The sequence below is a fragment of the Carassius gibelio genome, chromosome B22 (assembly GCF_023724105.1).
Source record: "Carassius gibelio isolate Cgi1373 ecotype wild population from Czech Republic chromosome B22, carGib1.2-hapl.c, whole genome shotgun sequence".
Taxonomy (NCBI): Eukaryota; Metazoa; Chordata; class Actinopteri; order Cypriniformes; family Cyprinidae; genus Carassius; species Carassius gibelio.
This window is the reverse complement of record NC_068417.1, coordinates 14,539,362-14,554,727: the sequence shown is the minus strand read 5'-3', so window position 1 is coordinate 14,554,727 and position 15,366 is coordinate 14,539,362. Positions and strand designations below refer to the sequence as shown.

General features: G+C 39.8%; 2 protein-coding genes across 9 annotated transcripts in view; one reads left to right on the top strand and one right to left on the bottom strand.

The window, feature by feature from the left end:
* The window catches only part of LOC127987199 (uncharacterized), a 126,405-nt gene extending 125,263 nt beyond the window's left edge, over positions 1-1,142 (top strand). For 6 of the 7 annotated variants that reach the window (XM_052589459.1, XM_052589460.1, XM_052589458.1 and 3 more), the window contains 2 exons: positions 18-145; positions 290-1,142. In XM_052589459.1, the coding sequence (XP_052445419.1) occupies positions 18-145; positions 290-340 (179 nt within the window). In that variant the 3' untranslated portion in view covers positions 341-1,142. The remainder of the gene's footprint in view (positions 1-17; positions 146-289) is intronic. The other variant, XM_052589456.1, reaches the window with a different exon arrangement.
* The window catches only part of LOC127987238 (natural killer cell receptor 2B4-like), a 92,239-nt gene that overhangs the window by 42,274 nt on the left and 34,599 nt on the right, over positions 1-15,366 (bottom strand). The gene's annotated exons all lie outside the window — the stretch shown is intronic.

Here is a 15,366-nt window from a genome sequence, read left to right as displayed (position 1 = left end):
GTCTTTATCTGTTTCAAATTCAGGGTTATCTTCAGCTGCTGTAGCAGGAATAGTTGTTTCTGTTCTGCTTGCAGTCACAGCTCTGTTTGCTGGTTTGATTTACATTTACCATCGCTCCAAGAGATACAGCAGAGCACCACAGCATGTAAGTATTTCATACAGCTGATGATGTGGGAAGACACAACTTCAAAAGAATAATGGTTCATTTATTTATTTTTGTTGTTGTTTGTGTAAGTGACACATCAGATACTTTTACCATTTACAAATCTGTTTTTTTGTTTTTTTTCAGGTGAATGGTGTTAATAAAGACATTGCTTTGAGTGACAAAGGACATCTTTAAATCAATCTCAAGGTGAAACTGGCTGAATAATAATAATAATAATAATAATGGAGAGAAGAGGATCTTCAGAGTAATTGTGTCATGAGTCCAGGATTTCAATTTCAATTTAAAAAAACTGATTTGTTACATATTTGTAAATGAATTAAGAAACATTTAGACTAACATAATATATATGAGCAATACTGTAAATAACTAAACAACACGTGGGAATAGATGTATTTTTCAATAAATGCATTTTTCAAAGCTGCTGAAGTGTTCTAGACAGGAATGATGAGCGATTATTTCTTTCTCATCTTTTGCAAAAAGACATAATAATGCTTGTCTGTTATAACATCATTTGTTTTCTCTTGCCTGTTCACATCCTCCTACAACTGTGACACAATGAGTGCATTTTCCACAACTGCCTCACAGAGAAGAGCATTATACAGAAATGTCTTTCCTCCCACTCTTAGTGGAGGACAAAAGTACTCTTCATAGTCTGCACTACTGATACTCTAAATGTTTGTACTGTCTTTGACTGAGATTATTATGTTATTTACAAATGTATATTTGGATTAGTCACTAACATTAACCCAGGCTGGAACAAACTCTGAATGGCATTGATTTTTATAGCCCACAGTATGTCCACCCTGTAAGCCTGGAAAGTCACTGATTTATTTTGAGGTTAATGAAAGACCTAGCTGAGAGTATTTAGGTTCAGTGCCTGTAACTGGATGCGGTGTCAGAACATGTTTCTCTGGTGATTGGTAATGTGCTGTTTTTTTTTTTTTTTAATCATGAATAAATAAGAACTGGACACAAATGTTTGGTTTCTCAGTGCTGAAAGTGGTACACTGTTATTAATGCAACATCAACAGAATATTTTTAGACATTTTCTTTTTCCGCCCTCCTCAGTCATCAGCAGCCGTTTAAACACTTCTGTCTTTCACACAAAAGTTGGAATGGAAGGCTTGCAAATGGGAATAAGAACGGTGGATTATCTTTTTTCTCCCTTTTATGGCATCATGTCTTGTATGAAGCAAAAAACATGTCTGAACTGATACTAGAAAGGGCGGGCCTATATTTGAGGCCCGTGCAGGGCTGTAATCCACTTCATCCAAAAGGTATTTTGTTCTCTGTTTTCATCTGGAAGCATGCTCTTGATATAGCCTATGTAGACTATTTGACCATTTTGTTGAGTTTAAAGGTTCCCCCTTAAAAAAAAAAAAATAAAATAAAAACACTGTGCGCGTGGCAGCTTTTCCCTATCAAATGAACTACAAAATATATATACATGATAAACTAAACCAGTAATATCCCTTTCAAATATCAGTTTATAATTCAGATATTTAACTTGACTACAGTGCCTTATGGTGGGGTAAGTTGAAATGCTGGCTCGATTTACCCCACAGCATTTGGCTCACTTTGCCCCATAGGCCATTTTTGAAGAAAAAAAAAAAAATTAGCCACTATGCCTAACTAGTTCACATAGTCTTATATATATATTTTGGACTGAGGGGGGGGCATTATTCTGATGATGTAAAACGGTTGCACTCTGTGAACTACTGCTGCTGCCTGTCGATTTTTTCAGAAGGGAAATCCGTGCTGAGAAACTCTTCCAGCGGCCGCAGCATCATGATTAGCGTTGGCATGTTTTCAGGATGGCACAGCATCTCTTCTATCAGCCATTTGTAAGCTGTTTCAGTACTTCAGAACTTTTTAAATATATATATTATTTTTTAATGAGTGGGATGATGGAATTTACAGGGTGGTTGTGGAAATGACATGGTGGTTGTGGAAATGACGGTTGTGATGGAAATGAAAAAAAAAAAATTAATGTGAATGTAGAGAAAGAGTAGATATATTTATTAGAACAAATTCTCACACTCATCACACTCATTGAACTCAATTCACAACGTCATTAAAAATAACCGCACCTGTTGTTTGTTAGTGCTGAGATTGATGTATAAAGCTGATTTGTCTCACAGATGAAAGTTTGTAGTGCATACTATAAACAACTGAAAATGCTGATGGCAAGGCAAAAATATAAGCAATGAATGAAGCATTAAAATTTCAACATAGTGAGATAATTATGAGGCTTAATAACTGTGAGTGTTTCATAGTGAAATGAGATTAACTGTAAAAAATGCCTGAAACTGTATCATTTAAACAGAGATGTGGACTGTGGAAGATTTTGAGCACCTTGAATGTGTATGCGAGTGTATGTGTGTTTGCATGTGTAGGAGAAAGGGAGTGTTTGTGCACGTGGGTGTGTGTGTGTGGGTGTGTGTGATTCAAGGCCAAATCTAATAAGGTGTTTCACAGATTCCTTTCCAAACACAGTAATTTCCTTGTGATGTTTGGTCACTGGTGCAGACTCAGGGATTAGGCCTACACAGCAAAATCCCCAGTGTTAATTTAACACTCTGAGTGTGGATTATATAAACACTGAAGCAGTGTTAAAAGTAACACTGAAGCAGAGTTGAAGTTAATGAGATAATTAAGAAGTTAATTGAGTTATGATTGACCATTATTGAAGACACCTGATGTTAACAAGCAGAATCACAAACGAGAAAAATCACAATTTGTGTGTCACCATTATAGTGGTCAATGTTTGATTTAGCTGGGATCTTGGCTTGTGACTTTTTAAATTAAAAGTTTGCGTGTCAAGCCAAGAGCAAAAATCACTGGGTGTTGATGATTGTGTTTTAATGTAATTGTTGCTTGACCTTAATCACTGAGCTCTCTCTTCTTATGGGTCATTATTGATTGTAACAACTTTGATTACACAACGAAAGAGTCTGTATTTTCTATACATTTTGTTGGCATCTCTTGTGATTCTGTGATTCAGATTTTTTTTTATTAAAGAGTTTTAATTTTAGGCACACACAAATAACAAGAATCAGCGTATGAATCTCAACAACGGTGACAAACAGCATATCCAGATAAACAGATCTACTCTGAACATCACAAAACTAGATACTAAAAATTCACATAAAAACAGCAAAAATAAAATATAGTTAGAATAAAAAGTTAAAAAGACAGATCAGCTGATAATTTATTCATGCCGCAATGCATGATGGGAGCCATGGATGAGTTTTTATTGGCTACAACATGCTTTTATGATGGTCACCGTTGTTGTGATGCTCACGCTGATTCTTGATGTCTGTGTGTCTAAACTAAAGAACTCTTTCTTTATGTAGAACCAGACATGGGGACTTGTGACTTGGTGACTTGGACTCGAGTCGACTCGAGTCGCTATTTTTAGGACTTGAGACTTGACTCGGACTTGGAAGTTAAAGACTCGGGACTTGACTTGACTTGAGACACGATGACTTGAATGACTTGAGTGTTAATCACATCGTGTTTTCAGTTTGATTATAAAATATATAAATTATTTTTTTTAAATAAAGTTGATTACTCAGCTGGAGCGCAGGCTGAGAATAGCGTCGTGACTGGATCAGGACACTATCATCAGTCATGCCCTCTCTACCTTACACACACCACGCCCACTTAAATCAGATATCACATCACATCAACATGTCAGCCTGAGAGGTACCGAGGGTCATCGATTTGTCTTCAATATTTCAGCAAAGGATAAATGGATTTGCAGCACTAAAAATCGCTCGCAGTAGCTCTGCTACTAAATTCATTTCAAAATGGCAATCCATATACAGCTATGAACAGCTGTTCCTTCATCTTAGCTGAGCTTTCAACCTTGATACGGGAAAGGATGAAGCTTGGTTAGTTATTGTCACATGACCTGCGGTGCGCTTGCGGCATTCTGAAAAGTTTAGATGTTTTTAACTCGATGCGGTGCGACGCGCACGTGAGCGGGTTGCTTCCATTATGAGCGCGCATACCGCGCGCCTACATTGGAAATAACGAATTTGCGCGCAAAAGACGTGATGTGAACGGCCCCTAATGATCCGCTAGCAGGCCGTCAAAAAAACGCATTCCAGGGGCGGCGCTAGGGCTGGGCTAAGTGGGCATAAGCCCCGAATATTTTGTTACCTTGTCTTTCTCATAGAGCAAAACAATTAATCAGAAAAACAAATGTAGCTGCCGCGATTACCCAATCACGAGAAGTGCATATTATATATATATATATATATATACATACATACAGTACAGAATATAAATATGACGTATTTTCATTTGTTTCATACTTTTTTGTTATGTACAGTACAGACCAAAAATTTTGACACACCTTCCCATTCAAAGAGTTTTCTTTATTTTCATGACTATGAAAATTGAAGAGTCACACTGAAGGCATCGAGGGCTATTTGACCAAGAAGGAGAGTGATGGGGAGCTGCTCCAGATGACCTGTCCTCCACAGTCACCGGACCTGAACCCAATCCAGATGGTTTAGGGGTGAGCTGGACCGCAGACAGAAGGCAAAAGGGCCAACAAGTGCTAAGCATCTCTCGGGGAACTCCTTCAAGACTGTTGGAAGACCATTTCAGGAGACTACCTCTTGAAGCTCATCAGGAGAATACCAAGAGTGTGCAAAGCAGTAATCAAAACAAAAAGTGGCTACTATTACATATTTCGGTTGTTTCACACTTTTTTGTTATGTATATAATTCCATATATAATTCCACATGTGTTAATTCATAGTTTTGATGCCTTCAGTGTGAATCTACAATTTTCATAGTCATGAAAATAAAACTCTTTGAATGAGAAGGTGTGTCCAAACCTTTGGTCTGTACTGTACATAACAAAAAAAGTATGAAACAACTGAAAATACGTCATATTTATATTCTATACTCTGAGAGAGAGAGAGAGAGAGAGAGAGAGAGAGGGGAGAAATGTAACAGTTTAATGTTGTATGTAAACTGTTTGAGAGAGAGAGAGAGAGAGGTGTTCAGAGAGGAGTCTGTTGGATGTTTAGTTTTATGGACTCAATGTTGAAAATGTAAAACATTTCAAACACTGTTAGCAGAAGTGAAAAATAAATAATTTTAGTAAGTTACAATTTTGTTTGATTCCATGATGTATTTTACTGAACATGAGTATTTACAATGCAAATCCAAATTATTTTAATTTACTGACAGTTACTTATATCTTGTCTTTTAACTTTATTAAGATCAGATTCTGCAGGTAAAATAACAATATTAAGGTGACTTGACTTGGACTTGACTTGACATAGCTTGTGACTTGACTTGCCCAAGAAAAAAATACTTGGGACTTACTTGAGACTTGAAGGTTAAGACTTGAGACTTACTTGAGACTTGCACATGTGTGACTTGGTCCCATCTCTGTGTAGAACTAAGTTTTGAAAACATGTCATATTATGGCAAAAATGCTGGATTACTTTTTTATCCATCTTATTTATGTACACAGCAAAGAAACCTGAACTCAGGCATTCAGGTCAATCCATGACAATAAGTCCAAACCACAATCAATACCATAAGATTGCCTTTGCTGTGGTCTGTCTGTATGATATAATTCAGTCACCACAGCCACACAAAATCTAAAGTTAATAACTGAAGGGTCAAAGTACCAACTAAAGCAAGCACTGACCACTATAATGGTGATACACAAATTGTGATTTTCTCGTTTGGTGATTCTGCTTGTTAACATCAGGTGTCTTCAATAATGGTCAATCATAACTCAATTAACTTCTTAATTATCTCATTAACTTCAACTCTGCTTCAGTGTTACTTTTAACACTGCTTCAGTGTTTATATAATCCACACTCAGAGTGTTAAATTAACACTGGGGATTTTGCTGTGTATGATATTCTTGGCTTTGTACCAGATTTTGGAAAGGATGTGTTTGAGTTCAGCGATCAGAGCATTGTGAAATTTTGTTATAGAGTGCTAGGTGTTCTTACCATTTCCCGTTTTGGATGTTGTATTTGGAGAGTCAGCCTGTCTCATTTTTTAAAATCAGTCTATCATACCGCTGGCTGTATTTCTTTGCCTTTCGCAAAGCTTTCTTAAGCTTGGCTTACTCTCATACAGTACTGCATGCACTACCCCTCCGGTGTTTGGAATGAGATCTGGCAGAAGGCGGTGTGGGTAAAAGGTCAACATTCTGTTCTGGCTGCTAAGCAACATCAGGAGAGTGTGTGGTGGTGGAAAGATAAGCATGCATTGAGACGCTTTTTTAATCTCCTCTAGTCTATCTCTTTAACTGATTCTCTATTGATTCCTCAAACAACTTTTTTCTTTTTTCGTCAGGTATCTCTCCCTGTCTCTTAAGTTTCTCTTCAAATTTTATAGGCTCAGGTTTTATTTTGTCACTATATGCCTGTGACATTTATTTTGTTGTCTTAAGTGACATCTTAAAAAATAGATACAAATGAAATATATTCATTTAAAGTAATATAACTTAGAAATCAAAATAATATCATAATATAAATAGTATTGTAATACATGAAAAAGTATTACACAAAATGTAATTATCAATGAAGATTCGGGAGGAGCGTGTCAGATACTTAGCCTAATCATCACAGGTGGACCACAATCAAGTAATCAATCCCACAGTATAAATATCGCTGACTTACCTCTATCCATTGACGGTTTATCAGCATCCCTCCTCCACCCCATCTCCTCACTTCAAGTTCACTTTACAATATACGGGGAAGGGGGGGTACTCTAGGTTCGGGCAATTCCCGAGCTCGGACCCCTTCCCCGGACAGCACGCCAAATACGCATACCATACCTCAGCTAATTATATGTAAGCGTGAACTAGTGAATCTACTCTCGCAATCCATATCAATTGTCCTTTGTAACCATAATTGTCATTTCCAAAACATGCTGTCATTTACACAATTACACAGGGAGGTGTGGTGGAAATTATATTTCTGTAGTTGTTTTGTGAAAAAAAAAAAAAAAACGTATAGCTTCACTGATTAGAATTAATACTTAGCATTTCATGTATGCAAAATACTTTTATTTAACTGAATTTTTGTAGCTTTTTAAAACAACTATTGAATGTATAGCATGTTTGGAAGTGAGGAATTATAATAAAATTAACTATTTTCTTCATTTATTTTTTATGAAAATACCTTCTATAACCTCCCTTCATCTCATTGGGAGGGCTAGATTTCCTCTTTTCATGACATAGGCAAAACACATTTTTGTGCCTATTAATATACAGTAATAGGTCTAATATTACCACCAAAGCAAACACAAATATTTCTTAATCAGTGGAAACATTACAGTGTTTTCTGTCGCAATAAGTGCTTGTTTAGTCAAAACAAATTGAATGTAGTTCTTAAATTCAATCATTCAATTAATAGGAGTGGTACCACATCGGGAATTATTTATCTAATAATTTGAACAGCCAGGAGTCACAACTACACACCAAGACATTGTTGAGATTATTTGTAAAAAAAAAAAAATCCATCCTGAATGAGTTAACCTTTTTTATGCATCCCAGTCATCTCAAACCTTCCTTCAAACCTTCACTTTGCAAATTCCAAAACATAATTTTAGAGATAATGACAGAGCCTTCAGACAATGATATGTAGGCTAATGGTGTCATCACTGCAGTTTTAATCCAGTTAATAGAGAGAGAGAGACATTCAGAGAAAGAGGTCATAACATGAGCTCCTAGAGTTTCTTGCTTCTAATATGAGGTAAACCAAAGATAAAAATACAAAATTAACAAAAATGTGACAGCGAACACAAGTTCACTATATATAAAAAATTTCAAGAAATCAGGAGAAAATCTCTTGAAAACAAGAACAGTTTGTGAAACCTGAACAAAAGGACACTGGAGTGGACCCTACAACAAGGCTTCAGAAGGGAACGGACACAAAACAACTGCTAGAGAAGAACCACTTACAAACTTCACAGATTTAACAAAAAGGATTATTCCATCTTAACAAGGATTTAACCACAAATCAAGTCTGAGAAGAGCAGACAACAACACAAGCTCAAAACTCAGAAGGAAAACCCAGAAACACAGATACTTTAAACAGTAGGGGCAAAACCATCACCACAAACCTGCTCTTCTACACAAAAAAAAACCCGACTGCATGGCACACTGCCTCCTGCACACTGTTCCAGTATCACATGGAATCTGTAAAGGCAGACAATTGTGCATTGATGTGCATCTTCTTCAGAAAAAGAACCAGAGAACAGACACCTGACAATAAACTTATCAAAATGGAACAGTAATGATACAGGGAAACAATGCTGCCCTCACGAACTTTGAGCAGACATTCCACTGCCCTGGAACAGCCAAAGGGAAGCAGGAACACCCGCAGGCTCCAAAAACCCAAAGAAAAACATGACCGCTACAACCCCAGCTGAGAAACAGCCGGTGAAAACAGAAGGCTGACATTGCCATCCTCATGGACTCCAATGGGAAGTTCCTACACGGAGAAATACTTTTCCAGGCCTTTAAAACAACAAAACTCTGGTGCGCAAAAACAGGGGATGCCCTCAGAATACTTTCCGACTCCACCTTTGGCACACACTCACATATCTTTATACACACAGGCACCAACGACCTACAAACTCATCACAGAGAATGACCACCACTGGCTGCACAATACCAGGGAGCCCCACAACATGCTAAAATCCAAATCAGAACACCCCATGCACCAGCACTACACCACCACAGATCTACACCAGCCCATCAGCAGAACCCCAGTTTGCACCAGATCACCACCCAAGACACCCACCTTTACTTTTCCAAAACACTATATTACATTAGAAAAGGATTACTTCTATTTTTGAAAACAAGAACTCTATACCGTGAACTCTTCAAATGACTCAATATAAATGTGGAATATTCAAGGATATGAGAAGAGCTCAAACACTGAATTCCAGAAGAGCATCAAAGAGATGGATATTATAATTTTACAGGAGACGTGGAGCAGGGCAGACACTGTCACCCACTGCCCACCCAATTACAGAGTAATCATCCTACCATCACAAAAACTCAACACAGTCCGACAGGGAAGGGACTCAGGAGGACAAATAATCTGGTACAAATCAAAACTCCACAACCACATCAACGCAGTGAAGCAATGCAAATACTACTCCTGGCTTAAAATCCACAAGGAACTGCTCCCATCCAGAAAAGATATATACCTGTGTGCCATATACATCCCACCATCAGATTCCCCCTACTACAGAGAAGACACGTTCTCCATAATGAGAGACAAGCCACTTCCAGGCCCATGGAAATGTGCTCATCTTTGGAGACCTGAATGCAAGAACAGGACTACAGCCGGACTTCACCGACACATAAGGGAGCAAATACATCAACAACAAATATATTAATAATGCATTCTCCCATATCCAAAGAAATAATCACGATCATATAGTATATTAGAATGGGAAAGACATCCTGGAGCTCTGTCAAAGCCTGGGTCTGTATATCATCAATGGTAGGTTACGAGGAGACCCTTACGAAAGGAAAATATATTTACCAATATATTTCTTAATATATATTATTTTTCCTTTTTATTTTCTAATATTTTATATATTTGAATACATTTAATAATATATTGATGATACATATATTATATAATATATTGCAATATATAAATGATTGCCGCTTTCAATGTATTGCAATATATTGGAAAAAAATATATATATATATAAGAATATATGCCTAATATATATATATATATATATATATATATATATATATATATATATATATATATATATATATATATATATATATATATGCCTCTTTCCCGTAAACCCCTTAGATGAAGAATGTTTGAATACTGTCGTACCACAAGTGATTTATAAATTATACTCACAACACCTCTAGAAGCCAAACTAAAATCTATCCAATTTACCATAGAATGAGGATATATACAGACAAATATACATATAGACAAAGCCCTTTAAAGGCTTACTGTTACACATTCCACTCTTGCATCAAAACATCTAAGTGGTTAAATACTGATCAGTAAGTTGTTTTATAATCACACAATTTATTAATTAAATATTTAATATAAGAAAGGAAAGATATGGTAAGGTTGGCATCACTTAATCCATTCCTTCAATAATCATCAATGATCTATCAACGTAAGATTTGGACAATCTCGACATTTACATTAAAATTCAGCTTGTTATCAATCAAACAACATCCCAAATACATATATGCATCCACCTGATCTTTAATAGTTGTTCTCTTTATATTTGTTACAAACACGCCAGGTTCCACCTCCACTCAATCACTACGCACGCTCTCACCGGAATACTGATCACATCCACCTGATCCTCATCACCACCCAATCACCTCAGCACCATAAAAACCACACACGCACTCATCCGATGTCCAGTCACGTTCGCGACAAGATCTTTCCTGTATGTTAACTCTAAGGCCCACTTCCCCAAATCTTACCCTGGAGGTCCAATGCACTGCAGAGTTTAGCTCCAACCCTGATTAAAGTCACCTGTCTGCCATTTTCGAATGATCCCAAAAACATTGATTGACACTGATTAGCATGCTCAGGTGTGTTTGATTATGGTTAGCGCTAAACTCTGCAGGAAAGTGGATCTCAAGGTCCAGATTTGAGGATCCCTGCTCTAAAGACTAACTCCTCTTCTACTTACCTCTCTCCAGCGATCCTCCGAAGATCCGTGTGTGTGTCTTACCTCTCTCCAGCGATCCTCCGAAGATCCGTGTGTGTGTCTTACCTCTCTCCAGCGATCCTCCGAAGAACCGTGTGTGTGTCTTACCTCTCTCCAGCGATCCTCCGAAGATCAGTGTGTGTGTGTGTGTGTGTGTGTGTGTCTTACCTCTCTCCAGCGATCCTCCGAAGATCCGTGTGTGTCTTACCTCTCTCCAGCGATCCTCCGAAGATCCGTGTGTGTGTGTCTGTGTCTTACCTCTCTCCAGCGATCCTCCGAAGATCCGTGTGTGTGTGTGTCTTACCTCTCTCCAGCGATCCTCCGAAGATTCGTGTGTGTGTGTGTCTTACCTCTCTCCAGCGATCCTCCGAAGATCCGTATGTGTGTGTGTGTCTTACCTCTCTCCAGCGATCCTCTGAAGATCCGTGTGTGTGTGTGTGTGTGTCTTACCTCTCTCCAGCGATCCTCCGAAGATCCGTGTGTGTCTTACCTCTCTCCAGCGGTCCTCTGAAGATCCGTGTGCGTGTCTTACCTCTCTCCAGCGATCCTCTGAAGATCCGTGTGTGTGTCTTACCTCTCTCCAGCGATCCTCCGAAGATCCGTGTGTGTGTGTCTTACCTCTCTCCAGCGATCCTCTGAAGATCCGTGTGCGTGTCTTACCTCTCTCCAGCGATCCTCTGAAGATCCGTGTGTGTGTGTGTGTGTCTTACCTCTCTCCAGCGATCCTCCGAAGATCCGTGTGTGTGTCTTACCTCTCTCCAGCGATCCTCTGAAGATCCGTGTGTGTGTCTTACCTCTCTCCAGCGATCCTCTGAAGATCCGTGTGTGTCTTACCTCTCTCCAGCGATCCTCTGAAGATCCGTGTGTGTGTGTGTGTGTGTGTGTGTGTGTGTCTTACCTCTCTCCAGCGATCCTCTGAAGATCCGTGTGTGTGTGTCTTACCTCTCTCCAGCGATCCTCCGAAGATCCGTGTGTGTGTCTTACCTCTCTCCAGCGATCCTCTGAAGATCCATGTGTGTGTCTTACCTCTCTCCAGCGATCCTCTGAAGATCTGTGTGTGTGTGTGTGTGTGTCTTACCTCTCTCCAGCGATCCTCCGAAGATCCGTGTGTGTCTTACCTCTCTCCAGCGATCCTCCGAAGATCCGTGTGTGTGTGTCTTACCTCTCTCCAGCGATCCTCCGAAGATCCGTGTGTGTGTGTCTTACCTCTCTCCAGCGATCCTCCGAAGATCCGTGTGTGTCTTACCTCTCTCCAGCGATCCTCCGAAGATCCGTGTGTGTGTGTCTTACCTCTCTCCAGCGATCCTCCGAAGATCCGTGTGCGTGTCTTACCTCTCTCCAGCGGTCCTCTGAAGATCCGTGTGCGTGTCTTACCTCTCTCCAGCGATCCTCTGAAGATCCGTGTGTGTGTGTCTTACCTCTCTCCAGCGATCCTCCGAAGATCCGTGTGCGTGTCTTACCTCTCTCCAGCGATCCTCTGAAGATCCGTGTGTGTGTGTCTTACCTCTCTCCAGCGATCTCTGAAGATCCGTGTGTGTGTGTCTTACCTCTCTCCAGCGATCCTCCGAAGATCCGTGTGCGTGTCTTACCTCTCTCCAGCGGTCCTCTGAAGATCCGTGTGCGTGTCTTACCTCTCTCCAGCGATCCTCCGAAGATCCGTGTGTGTGTCTTCCCTCTCTCCAGAGATCCTCTGAAGATCCGTGTGTGTGTGTGTGGAACTGTTGGCCCTCAAACTGGCTTTGGGGGAATGAAGGCATTGGTTAGAGGGAGCCAAACACCCCTTTCTGGTCATCATAGATCATAAGAATTTAGAGTATCTTCGAGTGGCCAAAAGATTAAATCCTAGACAAGCCAGCTGGGTGTTATTCTTCACCCGCTTCCATTTCACTTTCTCATACTGCCCAGGGGTGAAAAACGTGAAGGCTGAGGCCCTTTCCAGATGTTACGCCCCCGAAGAGAATCCCAAAACTCCAGAAACCATTCTTCCAGAAAGTCATTGTCTCTCCTATTTCCTGGTCCAATGAGACTCTTCCTCTTACTGAGCCTACCACCAATACCTCGCCGGGTTGCCCACCAGGTCTTCAGTATATCCCCAGGACACGGCACACTCCACTCATTCACTCCGCTCACACATCACTTGGCACTGGTCATCTGGGGGTCAATGAAACCCTCTCGTTGCTGAAGGAACGCTTCTGGTGGCCCAACATGGCCTCGCATGTCAGGAGGTACGTGATTGGATGTACAAGCTGTGCCATATCCAAAAGCCCTCGCCATCTTCCATCAGGCAAGCTCCATCCTCTGCCCATTCCCAATCACCCGTGGTCACACCTAGGGGTGGATTTCATAACCGATCTCCCTCCTTCAGATAACAATACCTGCATTCTTGTCATAGTGGATAGATTTTCTAAATCCTGTCGTCTTCTTCCTTTGAAGTGTCTGCCCACAGCCATGGAAACAGCTGAACTGTTATTTAATCATGTCTTCAGGTACTTCGGCATCCCAGAGGATATCGTCTCGGACCGAGGCCCCCAGTTCATCTCCCGGGTCTGGAAGGCTTTCCACTCGCTCCTAGGTTTGGCCATCAGCCTGTCCTCCGGGTACCATCCCCAATCTAATGGGCAGACGGAGAGGAAGGTTCAGGAGATTGGATGCTTCCTCCGATTCACCCCACATTCCATGTGTCTCTCCTCAAACCTCACCATCCTTCTGTCTCTCCCTCCACAGAAACTAGCGAAGGGAGAGACCGAAATTCACTATTATCAGGACCCGACCTTTTCTAGCTTTTAGATGTTTAAATGTGTTAATATCATCCTGTTCTTCAAATGGAATAGGTCTATTACAAATTAAATAATGCTCCCAGAGAATATTCTCAAAATCATGAGTATCAAACTTTACAAAGAATTAATTGAATGCTTGTTAGGGCTGGGCGATAAATCGATTTTATCGATTAACTCGAATTTGACGTTAAGGGCGATTTGTTTTTAATGAAAATCAGTTTTCTCTTTAACTTCCACCACCGGCTCTCCCCCTAGGCTTCCGTAGTTCAGAGTGGGCTCGCCCTCCCCCCCGCTTTCCTTACAGCCGCACACAGACAACATGACAGTTAACAGCGCAGAGCTCGTTCCAAAGAAAGGCACCATTTCATCCGTTGTTTGGAATTGGTTTGCTTTTTTAGTGTCAGACACAGAACAAATAACGCCACTGCAAAGTGTGTTTAAAAGCCGTTGCTACAAAAGGTAGCAGCACAACAAATTTATTCCAGCATCTTAAACAGTAGGGATGGGTACCGTAACCCGGTATTAAACTGGCCCCGGGGCTAAATTATGAAAGCCCTATGTATTTTTCCTTAATAATGTTATCGTGCACATTTTATCTCACCAAACATTTCTAATGTGCGATCATATTAAGTCGTTTGTCTGTGAGATCTGCGACATCGGTCATGCCCGCTGCGGAGGCTGTCTGTCAGTTTTGAAGGTGCATTGTGTCACTGTAAGTTATTAGAATTTTCACTGTTTACAATGGCAGTGCCTGCCATCTCGTTTACAAGCATGTTTTGAGGATTGTTTCCTGTTACACTTATGCACAAAGGGTAAATTTAGATTAAACTACATAAGTGAAAATCAGAACCAAAAACAAAAAAAGAGTACATTTGTTTTTGAGCAATTTCTTTGTAGGGGAAAAAAATCGATTAAAATCGAAAATCGGGTTTGGTGTTTTAAGCCATATCGCCCAGCCCTAATGCTTGTGCAAGCTGAAAATCATCTCTATATCCTTCCAGTATTATATTAAAATTATTTTTGTTATCAAAACAGTGAACAGCGAACATGAGTCTTTAAACATTTCCCAACCAGTGCATTCATAACACCCTTGTAAGCAGTCAGTCCAAACATTCCCCCCTCCTTAGGGCTGTATGATACAATGGGACAAGTTGAATAGAGTTAAGGTCAGCCCCACCTAGCGGGGGAAGAGGGATAGATTTACAATGGAACCATAACATAAATCTAGAGGTCTGTTATGTCTTGTTGGACATGTGGCATATTTGTAAAAGTCTCTCAGGGTGTTATCCAGTAAACAATGGTTAAAATCACCCATAACAAACATTGGTACATCCAGAGAAAAAAGTTGGGTTACTTGTAGAATACTTCCTGAAGCTTTATCAGCATTTGCCCATGCTCCATGCTTCTTGCTCAGATGTAAACAGTTCAAAGGGTTAATAAATGATCCTTGAATATTCCTTGATTAAACTTCCTTCGCTTCGCTTCATAAAAAACAAACACAAAAAACTAACAACAGAGAAATAATTTTAAGCATTTCTTTACCAAGTCGGTAATATTTGATACAGTATATACAACAAAACGTCATCAACGTAAAGTGAAATGGGTCCCACTTTATATTAGGTGGCCTTAACTACTATGTACTTACATAAAAAGATAAGTACAATGTACTTATTGTGTTCATATTGTATTGTAAAACACTTTTGCTGCTATT